The 17,242-nt window shown below is 38.3% G+C and overlaps 3 protein-coding genes and 1 pseudogene across 3 annotated transcripts; 1 reads left to right on the forward strand and 3 right to left on the reverse strand.

Moving 5' to 3' along the window:
• Positions 1 to 449: 449 nt before the first annotated feature.
• On the forward strand, positions 450 to 3,728 carry LOC103319855 (TPR repeat-containing thioredoxin TTL1). Its single transcript, XM_008221449.3, is given in 9 exon segments — positions 450 to 1,520; positions 1,522 to 1,568; positions 1,695 to 1,890; positions 1,985 to 2,157; positions 2,360 to 2,612; positions 2,614 to 2,694; positions 2,807 to 3,011; positions 3,126 to 3,226; positions 3,322 to 3,728. Coding segments are annotated over 9 exon segments (2,172 nt in total). The 5' UTR covers positions 450 to 557; the 3' UTR covers positions 3,475 to 3,728.
• Positions 3,729 to 5,764: 2,036 nt separating this feature from the next.
• On the reverse strand, positions 5,765 to 7,341 carry LOC103319854 (nucleolar GTP-binding protein). The gene has a single exon (XM_008221448.3). The coding sequence runs from the start codon at positions 7,103 to 7,105 to the stop codon at positions 6,020 to 6,022; it is 1,086 nt and encodes a 361-aa protein (XP_008219670.2). The 5' UTR covers positions 7,106 to 7,341; the 3' UTR covers positions 5,765 to 6,019.
• A 3,133-nt stretch (positions 7,342 to 10,474) lies between these two features.
• LOC103319853 (uncharacterized) lies at positions 10,475 to 12,467 on the reverse strand. Its single transcript, XM_008221446.2, has one exon. The coding sequence runs from the start codon at positions 12,121 to 12,123 to the stop codon at positions 10,975 to 10,977; it is 1,149 nt and encodes a 382-aa protein (XP_008219668.2). The 5' UTR covers positions 12,124 to 12,467; the 3' UTR covers positions 10,475 to 10,974.
• Positions 12,468 to 12,990: 523 nt separating this feature from the next.
• On the reverse strand, positions 12,991 to 16,652 carry LOC103319922 (uncharacterized; annotated as a pseudogene).
• Positions 16,653 to 17,242: the final 590 nt, after the last annotated feature.

Below are 17,242 nucleotides of genomic sequence, written 5' to 3' on the forward strand. Positions count from 1 at the left end.
TTTGAATAGTAGTGCTCTTTCTTTTTGTATTTCCATATCAAATTGGTAAATTATTATAAGTCTTTTTGGGAACCCAAAAACAAAAAGGCCCCTACTGGGACTGGCCTTTTTCTTGTATACGCTAATTTAGTTTATGGGTTTTTGACCCTACACACCTTCACTTCCCTACCAGAACCCCAAAAAGATAAAGTTGGTTTCTTGGAAGCCACTCTAGGAGGCTGCGAGAGCTTATATATACACCTTTTGGATAATATTCTGCTACACAAAATCCTTCATGGGCAAGCCATCTCTTTGATTATTTTCATATATTTTATGCTTTGAGTCTTTTTTTTCTTTTCTTCTTCTCATTTTATTGTTTTCTGAGAGTATACACATTCTACATGTTACAATAGTTTTAAACATGATTTTTGATACCTCTCTGTGTTCTCAAAACCATTAACTCATCTGTGTTCTCATAACCATTAACTCATCTGTGTTCTCATAACCATTAACTCATCTGTGTTCTATAAGTATCTTCTGCAAGAGGCATCAAGAGCTGGAAAGAGAAAACGGCAGAGATGGCAAAGTATAAGGTGGACAAGGATTTGGGTTGTGGTTTTATGGGTGGGATTTTCCAGTGCAGAAGCTACTGGTCTAGAAAATCCTCTGTTCATTCACTACCTTCAAACAGTAGCAAAAATGATTTGAAAGCACCAATCAATGATAATTATTCTACAAAGTCTGAAGAATCCAAGAGCCAACAACCCAAATCCACAGAGGCTGCTATTGTAGTCTCCTCCAATTCGGGTAGACATTCTCCGAATCGAGACTCGAAACATGCCAGGAAGCCTAGCTTGGGTCATCCAAGGCTTTCAGCTTGTCACCAGAAGGTTCAACCGAGAAGGCATTCAGATGCTGGAAGAAGGTCAACATCTTCATCCAATGGTACTTCAAGCCAAATCAAGGTGTTGCAAATCCAGGACTTGTCGAAAGAGACGAAGCTACAAAGGGCATCCACTACTAGCTCTGCAGAGCTCAGTAGGAAGATCACTGATCACCAGCAAGCCAATGAAAGCAAACCTCTGGTCCGAGCCACTTCAAGTAATATGGTGATTTCAGGACAGTTGGGGAACTTGAGGCAGCCCGGAGTTTCGAATCAGGCGGCTAGCAATAGTCCCATTGCAACAATCAAGACTCTGACTTATCATCCTAGAAATCTTGAAGACTCGAATTCGACACCTACCAGAAAAAATGGATTTGGAAAACTAGGAGGCAATGTTGTGATGGGTAACATTGTGAGGAAGAACAGTGATGAGTTTGGAGGTCTTGCCTGGAACAAGTTAGACCCTGAGGTGTTGAAGTCCATGGGAAATGAGGCATACAAACAGGGCAGATTTGAAGAGGCCTTGGCTTTTTATGACCGAGCAATTGCTTTGGATTCAAATAAGGCTGCTTATCACAGCAATAAAGGAGCAGCTTTGGTTGGTTTAGGCCGTCTTATCGAGGCGGTTTTCGAATGCAAAGAAGCAATCCAGATTGAAGCCTTCTTATCACAAAGCTCATCATCGGTTGGCAACAACTTATCTCAGGTAATTTCAAACAGAGCAAGATTCTGTTCTATATATTTTCCTGCAGAACACAAACTTTCATGTGTTTGTGTTTGTTTTAATTCTTTTGAAACATTTGCTAACATGAACATTAATTGTGTCATTTAGATTGGGAGAAGCAGAGAAAGCATTGGATCACTACAAACACTCGGGCCCATATGCTAACTCGAAAGACGTTGACCAATGTCAGGCTCTTCAAAAATGCCTCAGCAGATGCACTGAAGCTCAGAAATTACAAGAGTGGAATATTTTGCTGAACGAGACCCAGCTAGCAATTTCCTCAGGTGCCAATTCTGCTCCACAGGTTAGATTTTCTTGGTCAACCCCTTGTTTTGCTTAAGGTTAATTAGTATAATCTGTTGATCAAAACAATCTAATGTTTGTTTACTTATGCCTAGGTCTTTGCTCTACAAGCTGAGGCCTTGCTGAAGCTTCACAGACATCAAGAGGCCTATGCCACCTACCAAAAACGACCCAGTTTCAGCATTGATATATGCACCAAGTTCTTTGGCTTGGCAAGTAGTGCTTATCTGTTAATGATTGGGGCTCAGGTTTACTTGGCTGCTGGCAGGTTAGTTTATTAGCGCTAATTAATATGATATAGGACTTTTAAATATAAGCTTTTTATTAAATCACAAGTTAGGTTGGTCCCTATAATTAATTTGCAGCCGTTGAAAAAGACTCGGCTGATCATTAAATTAAGTACTAATTTATCTTAGGTTCAGATTAAGACGTGTGAAGATGGTAACATCTTAGAGTTATGGGGTTGACAGGTTTGAAGATGCTATAGCTGCAGCTCAGAATGCAGCACGACTCAATCCAAGTGACAAGAATGTCACTGCGGTGGTGAAGAGGGCTCGAGCTGTTGCATCAGCCCGAGTGAGTGGTAACCTTCTCTTTAAGGCATCGAAATTTTCGGAAGCATGTGTAGTGTATAGTCAAGGACTGCAGCATGATCCACACAACTCAGTTTTACTATGCAACCGAGCAGCTTGTCGTACTAAACTGGGACAATTTGAAAAGGCCAATTGATGATTGCAATGCAGCACTTAATGTGCTGCCTTCTTACAGCAAGGCTAGGCTGCGCCGGGCTGATTGCAACGCCAAGGTGAATTTTTCTCACTTGAAACCCAAACATACTTTCTGCACAAAATTTAATGAGTAATAAGTTGAAAACCCATCACTAATTAGTACACTTTCTGTTTGTTTTGTGACAACAGTTAGAAAGGTGGGGGGCTTCAATTCAAGATTATGAAGTTCTGATAAGAGAAACTCCTGGAGATGAGGAAGTTGGCAAGGCTTTGTTTGAAGCCAAGATCCAGCTCAAAGCACAACACGGCGAAGATATTAAGGACATGAAATTTGGTTCAAATTTGGTCCTCATCTCCAGCAATGAGCGCTTCAGACATTTTGTGACCTCTCCAGGTAACTCAATTCTTCCTTGTCCAATTGCCACAAAGCACTAAACTTGGTTTTGGATCTCTTGGTTAGATAACTAGATTATAACTCAACAAAACTAACACCTTGTCTCAATAACAGGGATGTCTGTGGTGCTGTTTTGTAGCAAAACCAAACAAAAGCAAGTGTTGCAAGCCCTACATCAAGTCTGCACAAGATTCCCATCTGTCAATTTTCTCAAGGTTTGTTCTAAATAATAAATTCTGGTGCAAAAATTGTTGTTAAGTTTATTATTTTACCATCGACTTATTTTTTATTTGTTTTTATATAATTTCAGGTGGAGGTGGAAGACCATCCATACTTGGCCAAAATGGAGGATGTGAGCACAATCCCAGCCTTCAAGATATACAAAAATGGATCAAGGGTCAAAGAAATTCCAGGCAGCAACCATGAATTATTAGAAAGCTCAGTCAAATTGTACAGCAGTTGAGGATTCTTAAGTTAAACAGAAGACATATTACACTTGATATATTGTTCATAGGCAAGGTGACAGGCAGCAGAAACTTCACATCTTGCAAAAGAAGAAAGCCCACATGACAGAATAAAAATAGAAATTGATTGGGCCAATTATATGTGTGCTTGATAACTTTGCCTGCATTGCACATAAAGCAAAAAGGGTGGGAAGAGAATCAATGCAAAAGATAAAATCACGGAAGAAAGAAATTTGAGTGGAGTTTTATTGTATTTCTTCATCTGATTCTTTTATAAAAAAAATCTTTTGAAAGTTTTATGGGGTCCTATGTTCTCCCAACCCCATATGTTGCACACCAACCTGGCAAGCAAACATGAATTGTGGTTGATCAGAGGAAGTTTCATATTTGTTCTCTGTTTTTGTCTTTTCAAAACCTAGAAATTATGTTATCAAAAGGTTGACTGATTAGGACTGGTATTATATAGAGCTAGGAAATGTGTTTTCTATGGAATGTCGTTTTGTTCCAAGGTCTAACAAACTCCATGATCACTATGAATTCCAAAATGGCAGGCATTCAGTCGATCACTTGCCAAGTCATCATGAGGACAAATACCAACCCGCTGGGGTATTCAAACTTGATAGCTCCTTCTGTTGAAGAATGTAAACTAAACCAACAGTTCACCTAATACTAACACCGAGGTCATTGTGCAAAATTTCACACAAGGTAGATGGTAAAGTTGAGATATTTATCGGTGTTAGACCAATTAGTAGTGAGTTCATTGATCTGTTTCTTTGAAATCTTAGCATATATTAGAGCGGCCCAAATCCAAATAAACCCTGGATTAGAAACCGCAAGGGTGCACTTTCATAAAATTTCGATCCCAATTCCTCCTCACCATTGCTTTGCATATAAATTTTACCGTTATTTCTGGATAAGCCCATCAGAGAAGATAATATGAAACGGTGATTTCATGGACACCTAAAATTCTCTTTGACACCAAAACGATTTTGTAACAAAATTCGACAAATAGAAAATCGTGCAAAGAATCACCCTTCTCTATAGTGAGCCCAAAACGTGAATATAGGGCTGGGTTTTCCAAGGCAGAGAGTCAACCAGCTTTGCCTATTCAACCCATTTAAAGCCCATTCAAAAGAAAATAAATACCTAATTGCAGCTGCAGGCATGCGCATGGCCATTGATCCTGCTATCACTCTTTGAACTTTGTAGCTAATACCATATTTCTCACTGTAGCTAATTGGGTTAAAAGGAGCAAACATGATGCCCCCCAAGTACAGGACATAATTTATCAATAACTAATAAACTGCATGATAGACAATAGAATTATGTGCATTATTAATTAGGACATGATATAGGGAACGAGAGGCAAGGCAATCAATCTAGACAGTAATCAATTACGTTGTACACCGTTTCTATTGATAGAACAAAAGCATAACTTTTAGGAAGAGTGCCAACAATCTAGACAAACATATGGGACAACTGGACATAACATACGATCTACAGTTTTGCTTATGGCCTTTCAAACTCCAAAACGAGTCTTTGTAAGATCTCATCCCGAACTTTATTTTAATTTTTAAAATTTTAATGTGGAATTACAATTTTACCCTTGGAATTTGGGGCGTGTTGGTCAATTTTTGTTTTGGGAATTCCATTCACACCATTACGTAGAGCTCGCTCTCACGAGTTCATGACTTGTACATAATAAAAAAAAAAGTTACGATAGACATAAGTCCGGGGTATTTTTGAAATTTAGAAAAAGGTCAATCAAAAGACAAATTTGGGACAAATGGAAAACATGCACATAAGAAGAGAGGTCAAAAAGTAACAATTTAGATAAACTTATTAATTACATTGTAGACCCATTTCTATATAGATAACTCACTTGTGTTGTGTTTTTAGTCTTGTTTTGTAGTTTTGGTAGATTATTCATACTCACGAGAAAGAAGCTTGTTTTTAGGTAAATTGTTTCGTGTGAAAGAAATAGAGAGAAATGTGTACAACTATAAAACATGAGATAATTTTTTCTGGCTTAGAGAAGTCTAAGAGTTGGTGATGTGATGTGATGGCGCATACTTGTAGTAGGTCCTACAATTCTGACGATATCTCAGTTCTTTTTCTAGTTGGAACATTCTCGTTGGTTTGAACACCCACCATAGAAAATATACATCTCTGCCACTTAACAATCTAATTAGAAATTATCAACACTTATGTCACAAAAGCACCATACATGATTTCTGAAACAGAAGACGACTATGGTGATGGTGGACATATACATCACAAAACTGTAAATGCTGGCAAAATCCTTTTCCAGGAGAATGAAACAGAAAAGCTGTACAAGTACTAAAATCTATAGCAACAACAAGAATGAAGCAAAAGTAAGCTAAAGGAGCTTTGGATTTACCAGTTCCCACAGAATAACTCAGTGGACAAAAAGCTCACAAAACCAAATCAAGCCAGAGAATTAATAAAGAAAAAAAATACCATATTTTTCTTTTGACACCCAAAAAAAAGAAAAGAAAAAAAAAGAGATCATCTTCTTCTTCTTCATCTCTTCCAACTTCGACTTCTGGAAATTGCATCTTTCATTCCACCAACAACCCATGTCTCCTTGGAAATATCAGAAGAAATCTTGTAGAAATCAGAATCATATGCCATCAGCACCAAACTCTCTGTCTTCTTTCTCTGTTTATCTTCCTCCATTAAGCTCTTCAAAGTAACTTTGGCCTTTTTCTCTTCTTTTTCCAATCCATTTTTGTTTTCTGCTTCTTTTTCTTCCTCTTCTTCTTTTTCTTTCTCTTCTAGCCAAGTCTTTGCAGGAGCAGAACTGCACCTCATTAGCAACAGAGCATTTGGTGGCGGAACAGAGGCTACTGGAACTTCAGAAGTTGATCCAACCTCGTCATCCAAACTCTGCCTATCATTTCTCTCCTTTTTATCTTCTGTGCAAAACCCATTACTCTGATTTTCCTGTAAAACCATAAACCATTTTGAAAACATAGCCCTCGAGCTACTCTGATCACCACCGTCGCTAATTCCCTCACCACCCACATGGTTTTCTCGACAGTCCCTGTTTTCTTCCTCTTCTTCTTCTTCATCCTCGTCGCTAGAAATATCCGGTTGAGGAAAAGAACCAAAACACCGCAAATCAAACCGAATGTTTCTCAAGCAAGTCAAGAATTGCATGACTTCTTTCTTGAACCCGAGAGCCTCTGCCCAACCGGGTCGTCTCTGTTTCCTCTGTTTCTTGTTGTTGTGAATTCTCTCAATCTCCTCCATCACTGACTGCCAGCTTTTGCACGAGCCAGACTTGTGCCTGACTTTGATCTGGCCAGCGCAGGTGACTTTTGGGGACGTGGGCTCGGAGATCTCAGAGCCCATGGGCTTGGTCTTGGCCCACAACAGAGGGCTTGCTTGGCCAAGACTGCTTTTGCCAATGCTTGATTTTTTGACGAGCTGCTGGTGGTGGTGAGGTTGGTGATGGTGGTTCTGGTTGTACTGGTGGCGCTTGTTAGGCTCTGAGGGCCTCGCTGGGCTGCAAATTGGCTTGGGCATCAGTTTTAGACTGGTTCTTGAAGGAAAACACACTAATAGATCTGCAGAAAGAGCTCCTTTGGCTTCCCTTGACTTCATGTTCTGCAGGAAGAATTTGTTGCTTCTTCAATTTTTTCTCTTCTCTGTTTTTGTGTTTCTTTTTCTTAGATCTTGTGCTTGCTTGCTTTCTTGCTGAAACTGTTCCGTTTTTTGGTTTTTGAGGTGTGCTTTGGATGGCTTTTAAAAGAAAGGAGGGGGGGGCTTGAGAGCTTTCCTCTGCTTTGGCCTTTATCTTATGTCTTTTTTCCCTTTAACATCTGTTCCATCTCTCTGTCTCTCATTTTTCTCCTTCTACATTGGTTAACATATGTTTATCTTACATGCAACCGGGACATACTTCCTTTTGCGTCTGTCTCTTTCGTCATATAATTTATTTTTCAATTTAGGTTATTGCGCTATTTAGTTGTTTTTCTAACACTTCTTATCGCGTAATAAGAGAGAATCTGTCTCTTTCGTCATGTAATTTATCTCTCAATTTAGGTTATTGCGCTATTTAGTTGTTTTTCTAACATCCCTTATCGCGTAATGAGAGAGTGAGAGAAAAGTATGTGCCTCATTAAAATAAAATCTTGCCCTAGTTGATAATTTTTCTGACATTCATTGTCATGTAAGACGAACGATGAGGGAAAAGAAGTATACACCTAATTACAATAAAATCTGGCCCGATTTGATCCTTTTTGTGACACTCCTTTTTGCAACCCTTTGAAATGGGGTCACAAGCTCACAGGACAGCCTTCGTTCTTAGCCTTTACTTTTCTCTAATGCTTCCCATATATATATATATTTTTAATTGAAAAAAGGTGCATGAGAAAGTTAAAGCCCACGAGCCTTGTTTCATGATCCAATCATGCCACCAACTTGTGAGCCCATCACAGTTATGACTCACGACCCCTATGGCTAGTGCCCACAAGCAAGTGAACAACTACCAAACCACTTCTCTTCAATGGAACCCACAAGAATTTGAGAGCTCTTCTTCTCAAGTCATTCTTGGTGATTTTCGACCCTTTCATTTTGATGGGATGCATAAATAATTGCTTAGTGATTGGTCTACCATATGCAAATCACTGGTTTACTTGACACATTATGGTAGAGGCAAAGAAACTCCGACAAACGCAGTAGGTAGGTGGGTGATATAGAATGGGAAAGAAAAGATTAACCCAAATTAAATTCCACTTCTAAAATAAGAAGGGAATTAAATCCTCTAGATAATTTGCTTCTTAAATTTCATTTTACTTTGTTGTTTTCTATCAACTCTCTCTCTCTCTCTCTCTCTCTCTCTCCCCATAGCCAAACACAAAAAATTCTATATAGTAGTGGCGGCCGGTGAGCTGTAAGAATATAGGCAATAATTCATTTTCTAACCCTAATTTTCTTAAACTAGAAAACCAGGAGGCTTATGGAAAGCAGACTGAAAGTGTTGAAAAGAAAGGATGGGATCCGCAGAATTCATCATAAAAAAAGAGGAAGAGAGATTAAGCAAAGTGAGGTTGTGATGATGAAGGGAGCAATGCACTTGAGAGCATGGAAAAAGATGATGGCCCCTTTAACCACTACTTGTTGCCTTTGGATTAGACTTTACTTTTATTTGGGACCTTCCATCCCATGCATGATGCATGTCTAGCCCAAAAAAAGCCTCACACTCATCTCATATATTCTACTCTTCCCCCCTTTTGATTCATATTTGAATGTGGTCATCATCTCTATTTGTGTTGGTAGTCTTTCTTTTTTTGTTTTAATTTACGGGTAGGGAAATTCAATCTTGAGACTTCTAATACTTGTACATTGAGAGAGAGCTAATTGGTTATTTACGTTGGTAGCTCGTTTCAAGAATATAAACATCATGGCCCTCTATGTTCAATGGTAATTGATCTTGAATTGAATGCTCTAGTCTGAACATAGTATTTGGCTCAGCCGATCCCACATCACTAGTTCGTATTATATTCAGAGGAGCAAGGCAGGAGTACTAGGAAAAGCTTTAAAATAAGGATATAACACCACTTCCGTACAAGATTGAAGCCGAAATTCTCCAAGCGTGAAGCACCAGGAATAGATTTGCCTTAAATTAATCACCTTATGAGTTTGGCACAAGAGTAATTGGCAATTTCCTCTTCATTTGATCCTTAAAATAAAAAAGTTGAGAAAGCATGCGGACCAAGCAAGGTAGCCAAGTCTAAAGTTGGAGAAAGCAAAAAAGCACACCACATCTATGTTGTTGACCTATTGTTTATCTTATGCATCATTGAGACATGTAGTGTGAAGTGAACATGGATGTAGTAAGTTGAGTTTCAAATGGAAGTGTTTTTCAATTGTGGGAGGTGATAGGTGGATGATGTCACAAACTCATAAACATAAACAAAGATTCCTCCTATAATGAGTAGCATCAACCCTATGGGTAAAAAGTTTAACCAAATCCAAACAAAGAGAAGTGCAAAAGAGAAAAATTATTAAGGTGGGAGAGCAAGAAGGTTAGAAATGAAGATGTGTTAGATAACTACCACATGTGAAGTTTAATTCACAACAAAACGTTTTAAAACAACTATGTTTTTGCTTTTGTTTTAAGTTATTTGAATTATTATGTAGGTCTATGACCCTAGAAAGAGGAAATTGACTTTGAAATAGTATGGGATGGATACCGTGGGCTAAATTGGTCAAAAGAAAACCAGTAGGAGCTAGTAGGTGTTTAGTCTAAATCTAGCTAAAAGTTGAATTTCCCATGCCCTTGTAAGTTGTAAGGCTTGTATTAGGATCTAACAATTTGAGAAATGGGAACAAGAGAAAAACTTCTCTTTCAAGAGAAGAACTTGCATCTCACAGGGATAGCAATGTTTTGTTATCCCATTCAATCACTTTTCGACATGGGATAGCAAAATAGTGTTATCCCCGTGACATGCAAGTTTTTCTCCTCTTTTAGAAGAACGGCCTTTTTTAGTCAATAAGTATAGAAACCTAAAACAGTTTTAAATAGAAGACATACAGTTAAACCCAAATAATAGGTTATCTATAATTCCATCAACTATCATAAGCTGTAGAGCAGATTAAAAAAAACAAACAAACGAACGAACACAATCATTATTTACCCTAACCACAATCCTCTAATCCTTTCCCTCGCTGTTGCCAGTCCCAATTCATTGAGAATGAGAAATCTTCTCCAATCTTCCCATCCCCAATGCATTAACACGTATGATGAAGGCCTAGCTTTCAAAGCCTGCTGTCTACATTTAGTAGATATGATATATGATTTGGGAGAATTTGCGCTGTCAATATCACAGGTATTGTAAAAAGCAACTCTATAGTGAAATTTTCTGTTCACTTTCAGATAGATCAACTCGATGAAACTACCTGTATTCTGATTAGAGATCATAATGTCTAACAGAATTTGCAGACTCCGTTAAAAAAAACACAAAAAAATTTGACTGCAATAAAAAAAGTTCAATCTCATCTCTGAAAAGCAAATTTACATAAGCCACAATTACAAATATACAAGCCAAGGAAGAGCAAACAAAGTAAGAACAAATGTTTGTAAGAGTCGAACACACAGCAGATACTAATACCCTTAGCTCAAGATATTGGTAACTTGAAACCTAAAAGACTACAAAGTATTACTTTGAGTAGCAAATAAGCTAACTATCACTCTTTTTTAAGGCATTCAAAGTTTAAAGAAATTAATAAATGGAGAAGGTATAACCAGATCCACAATAACAATAATCTGAGTGTTACAGACTATTATAAGGAAACACGAGTGCTCAAAAGAACATACCTCAAAAACAATCATGACCTTTCTATTTCCTTTCCATGCTCTTCCCCAAAAAAAAAAAAAAAAACTCTTCCTGCAAGTTACAAGCATCATCAAATGCCAGTGCCAGTTAAAAATATTCAAATCGCATTAGCATGGCTCTTCACTGGTCATGTTAGACCTCAAGTTCATTTGCATAAGGAATAACAAATCTTTCAGCAAACTTCTGATCAGTGTACTTGCAGATTGTGGTCAAACTAGGTATTTTCCTAAGTAGATTTTTCTTTTCTAGGTTCTCCATAACTTGTAGTCGTGGTTTCAGCCTGTGATCAACGCTACAAATAAGCAACTCTGGGTGACTAACTATAAATGCGATATCAGCCTTGCCAGAGCTGAGCATTATCTCTGTTGCCTCCTTAATCTTCTTCTCAGATATACAAAACACCTGGGGAGCCCTCCTAAACGCCTCCAAGACACCCTTTTCTGAAAACCCCAAACTCTGGAAAAGCTTCACCTTCATTTCCCAGGTCTCCAAACTCATCGAACTAATGGTCCGAATAGCTGATAGGAACAACTTGGACTTCCTATCGAAACCCATTTCATCAACCCTTCTAACAAAATCCATAATGTTCTCCTGCGTATGCAGATAAAATCTGGGAAAATGACAAATGTATTTGACAATCTGCGACGAACTTATACCCAAACTCTTCAAAACCTCAATATTGGGAATCACTGTCTTCTCCAAGTCATATTTGAGATACCAACCACATAACTTTAAAACCTTAAGCACACCAGCATTGGAGCCCAAAATGTTCTTCAATCCTAAAATAGCAGGACCAAGCCGATTATCAGCACTCTGCCATAAAATCCAGGGGTCAGAGGATATAACATCCGCAATGTCGGAGTCTGAAAAGCCAGAGTCTTGGAAAATCTTGATTTTGGGTTTGATGGTCGTGTCAAGATTGGCACGAAGGATCCACGGGATCCTTTTAACCACTTCCTCTAGCTGGGTTTTGGAGAACCCACTTTCTTTTAGGAATGAAAGCACCGAATCCGTCTCTGCGGTATTTTTAAGAAAAGCATAGGATGATGAGGCTTTCAAAGCAGCTTCTGGGGAAAACTGGTGCTGGTTGATTAAATATTCAGCTACTGCTACTTTGGGCGTTGATTTTGACCTTCCGTCTTTGGAGACAGAGTTAAACTTTGACCTTTTGGGTTTGGAGGAAGAGTAAAACAAGATAGAGATTGAGTGGTAGAGAGGAGGCCTGTGAAGCTGGACCGAGCTTCTCAGAGAGAATGAGAGTGAGATTAGCCTTTTGTTCATTTGGGTTATCAAAATTTTCAGGGTTTTGGTGAATTTTTTGCAGTGATTTCTACATCAAAATTGAAAACAGAGAAATTGGTTTTGAAATATGAACTTGCCTGGGATTATGAATTCTGAGGCTCAGAATGCAGAATTAACAAGTTTCGGGAAGAACTGGTGATGCCAAGCACTATGCTCTGTAGCCCTCAGGCTCATTCTCCAGATTACGCACCATGCCAAGCACTATGCTCTGCTTGCTTTTGGATGTAACGTTTCAAAGTTAAGAAATTTGACGCCCAAATCCCGCTCGTTAGGGTTTTTCAACCCTGCTGCTTTTTCTTCTTCCTTTCTGATATTCTTTCTATGTTTTTAAATTTTGTCTTATTACCAAAAAAAATTATTTTATCAAATAAGGGTGCTTCCCAGCATTTGTACGTATTCCCCATTTTACCCTCGAAAATTAAGTTGAAGATTTCATGGTTTGTGTTTTTTAAGTCAAGAAACAGACATTAACAAAGATTACAGAGAAGATCATTGAGGGATCTTAACACCATATAAATCAAAATCTATGTAAAACATTCATTGGAAAATTTTCAAACCAAATACACATATCTGAATAAGCATGTTCACGTTTAATCAATATATGCCGTTTGATTTGATTCCCAATAAGTATGTTGTATCAAAATGTTATGGTTTGCTTTATTATTTTCATTTTGTGGTTCATTTAACCGCAGTATATTAAGTTTCATGTGCAATATTATCGTTGTATAGTCTTGTTGATTTGTTATCGTTGAAATTTGAATTAGTTTGCATCAATTTAATTAGAGCCTCGACTACACTTCTCTCCAATTGGTGTTCAAACTATAATTCATGTCTATTTTAGAAGTATCTCTTAGCAGCATATTACAAAACACCACATGTATAATAATATGCGAGACAAGTTCTAAAAACTTAAAGCACTACAAAGGACCAAAGTAAATAAAATTAGATAAAAATAAGAAAACGACAATTAGGACACTTATTGTTTCAAACCACATCCTGATCAGTAGTCGAAGGATTGAAAGCAAGTAATTCACCGCATGTAATCATAGGTAATGGCTTTGGCAAATGCAGCCTCTGAGTCTGAGTTGATGAGAGGAGTTGAGAAACTTGCTTCATCGTTGGACGAGATTGTGGACTTGCATTCAAGCATGCAAATGCTATCTTCACAAGAGCGACCGCTTCCCCTGCCATTTGATGTGTCGGCGGCGAAATGCGTTGGTCCAAAACATCCACAATCAGCATTTGATTGGCCTAGTAATGCAGATGATGATGACGGCAACGAGGAGGATGAGGAGGAGGAGCTCGTTGATAGAGATGAAATAAGATCTCCTGGATGCCTTCCCACAACTATTTCCAATGTGACCACCCCAAAGCTATAAACATCACATTTTTCATTCACTTCCATTGTATATGCAAGCTCTGCTTCAGAAAAAATTCACAAAAATTGCGGTGTTCAAACTATTTTGTCTTTATTCAAATTTCCAAAAATGAATGATAAATATTTTGTTAATACCTTTTTTTTTTTTTTTAAGAAAAAGAAAAAAGAGAGACCATCAATATTACCTGGTGCCACATATCCATATGTGCCTGCAAGAGAAGTCCAATTAGTTGAGTTTGTGCTCAGAAACTTAGCAGCGCCGAAGTCTGCAACAGAGGCCTCAAATTCAGAATCCAGCAAAATGTTGTTGCTTGATATGTCCCCATGTACAACAGGAGGCAAGCAATCATGGTGCATGTAAGACAAGGCATGAGCTACACCTTTAACAATATTCACTCTTTTACTCCATCCCAACTCTTTAGCTTCTTCATCTTTGCTCAACATTGCGGCCAAGCTACCTCTTTCAAGATACTCATACGCAACAACAACGAATGTCGTTTATGTGCGCAGTAACCGTAGAGCTTGACAATATTTTGGTGTCGTATCTCAGTCAGTGTTCTTACTTCATTTAAGAATTCCTTCTCAACATTCTTCTCTCCGTCCTGCTGCAGATGGAGTTTCTTCACGGCCACTACTACGTTGGCAAATGACAAATTCGCTATGTAGACGCTTCCATGTCCTTCCTTCCCAATGCAATACATCGAATCAAAATCTTGTGTTGCCTTTTTGATTTCCTCATACATCGCTCTTCCGTCAAAGTTTAATATCGAAAAGGAAATTGCTTCATGCATGTTATTTCGTTCTGGATCTGAATGCTGAAGCTTCTTTCTTTTATCTAATACAAAGACAACTGTAAAGAAAGAAGACAAAAGTAAAAGCGCAGCTAGAAGAGAGAATGTGATTACCAATATCCTTTTCTGGTCCTTTTTTGAGCTACGTTCATTGCAGGGCTGCAAAACTCCATTATTGCCACACAATCCTTTGTTCCCTTTATTCCTTCCAGTGCAGCATCTCAAAATGCGGTGTTGTTGGGAAGGGGGCTTTCTAAGTCATTGTAGGAGATGTCCACAAAGGACAAGCCATGCATGCCTTCAAAACTTGTTGGAATGAAACCAGAAAGATTGTTGTGGGAAAGATTAAGCGTCTCCAAACTCCCCATATTGCTAATTTTTGATGGCATCTGTCCTTCAAGAGAGTTATGACTTATATCTAGCTGGGACAGTTGAACTAACTTCCCTAACTGAAATGGAATAGCTTGACTGAACTTGTTGTTGCTCAAATTCAAGTAGTTTAATTCAACCAAACCACCTAGAACGCTCGGAATAGACTCATTGAAACTGTTTTTGACATGTCTAGATATTCAAGATCAGTCAATGATCCAAATTCGGAAGGTATACGACCCGAAAGTTGATTTCCATTCAACATCAGCTTCACCAAAGAAGTCAGTCTCCCAAATTCCTTCGGAAACACCCCAACTAAATGATTTGAAGAAAGGTCGAGCACATGAATTTTGTTTGCATTGCCTATCTCATGTGGTATGCTACCAGTAAGCTTGTTTCCTGCCATTAGTAGGGTTTTTAACTGTGGGCATTGTCCCCAGTTGTGTGAGATTTCACCATACAAGTTATTATGGCTTACATCTATAAAATCAAGATTCAGATAAACGCCAAAGACTTCAGATACATTGCCTGTCAATTGGTTCCTTCAAGATGGACTCTGAATAAGCTCATGCAGGTTTTCAAGCTTCTGGGGATTGGACCAGTCAAATTGTTGTTGTGTACTGAAAAGTTTGTGAGTTGTCCACCTTGGCAAATATGTTGGGGCAAATGACCAGAAAATTGGTTAGTATCCAAGTGCAGTTTAGTCAACTTCTTAAGATTCTCTATCTCTTTGGGGATGGGGCCGGAAAGTTTGTTATCCCGTAGATGTAAGATTTCCAAATTGGACAGAGTACCGAATGAAGCAGGAATTGAACCATTGAGTTGATTCTCGCTCAACCCTAGATCCACAATAGATTTTGAGTTACCTATCTCTTTCGGAATTGAACCAGAGAGTTGATTGTTATGCAAGTACAACAACTGCAACTTTTTTAAGTTTCCAAATTTTGGAGGGATGCCACCTGTTAAATTGTTGTAAGACAAATCTAAACGTACAAGAGATTTCAAATTCCCTAATTCTTCTGGAATTGAACTGGATAGTTGATTTCTGTACAAGTACAACATCTGTAGCTTTTCTAAGTTTCCAAAGTTTTTAGGGATACAACCAGTGAAGTTGTTGTTGGATAAGATGAGATGCACAAGAAATTCCATTTTCCCTATATCATCAGGAATAGTGCCAGAAAATTTATTTGTGTAAAGCCATAGATGGGTAAGGGTTGTCAAGTTACCTAGTGATGTCGGGATTGAACCATTGAGCTGATTCTCATACAAATAAAGCTCCACGAGAGATTTCAGGTTCCCCATCTCTTGAGGAATAGAACCAGAAAGTTCATTTTTGGACAAGCACAAGGTTGTTAGCTTTTTTAAGCTTCCAAAACTTGGAGGGATGGAACCTGTTAAACTATTGACGGACAACTTTAGATCTACAAGAGATTTCAAGTTCCCTATCTCTTTAGGAATTTCGCCAGAAAGTTTATTTGCAAAGAGATAGAGGATGGTAAGATTTCTTAGGCCACCGATTTCTGGCGGAATTCTCCCAAACAACTCATTACAAGCTAGATCAAGATAAACGAGTTTAGAAAGGTAACTGATTTGAGGTGGGATGACATCAAAGAGTTTATTCGTGCTGAGGTCGAGATATTTGAGATTCAGGAAGGATAAGAATGAGAATTCATGCAACGTACCTTGTATACCGGATGTGTGCCTGCAGCGTTGCATGAAATACCAGTCCACGTCTTGCATGGGCTTGCATTGGCTTTTGGCTTGCGGAGAAAATTTGTGGCATTTTTTCTGGAAAAGTAAGTCCATGTGGATAGATTATCAAGTGTTTGATTTTGAATGCTGGCTTTCCATTTAAGCAGAGCCTCTGCTTCAGTGGAGCTAGCAAAGCATGGTGTTGTTGAAACCAACTGAACACAAAAGATAAGGCAAGCCAGAGAGGCTAACTTCTCATAAGAAGTTGAAGAGCTCATCTTCTTTTCTTTCGGGTGAAATGTACAATGATAGTGGTTGTGCTTCTGAGATATATATTTATAATGTTCTTAGCTATGACTTTGTCTTCCACTCAGCCATTGGAGTTTCCTTTCATAGGCTTCAGAATTTAGAGGTGTGCAGAAGAATAATGGGAGGCTGTTTTTATATTTTAATTAATTCACTTTGAAAGTGAAGATGATTTGGTGAAGACTTGGATTAATTCATACACTAGCGTCAAAATTAGGGTGCTGGGAAATATTTTCAAAAACTTTACAGGATAAATCGTCCTAAATGGATTACAATTAGGCAAGATCCATGAAAAATCTGTATGGATCAGGTAGATAGTGGGTAACATATGGGAAGGCGTCATTTGAGTTTCTCATGTGCCAAGGGTGCAAATCACTTGCTATTTCTAACTAAAGCAGGTGAATCCGTTGTTATATAAAATTGATTAGGTAAGGAGATTATAACTCAAATAATTAAGAGCAGTTACTTATGTACCCTACGTCATGTGTTCGAATCCATACTTACCAGATATATAATAATCATGAGTTAACCATTCCACATTGAGTTGGGCCTTAAGAATTAG

The sequence above is a fragment of the Prunus mume genome, linkage group LG2 (assembly GCF_029339155.1).
Source record: "Prunus mume cultivar Tortuosa linkage group LG2, ASM2933915v1, whole genome shotgun sequence".
NCBI lineage: Eukaryota > Viridiplantae > Streptophyta > Magnoliopsida > Rosales > Rosaceae > Prunus > Prunus mume.

Excerpts from the sequence above, each read along its gene's own strand:
- LOC103319854 (XM_008221448.3), bottom strand. The coding sequence starts at position 7,105 with ATGAAGTCAAGGGAAGCCAAAGGAGCTCTTTCTGCAGATCTATTAGTG.
- LOC103319853 (XM_008221446.2), bottom strand. The coding sequence starts at position 12,123 with ATGAACAAAAGGCTAATCTCACTCTCATTCTCTCTGAGAAGCTCGGTC.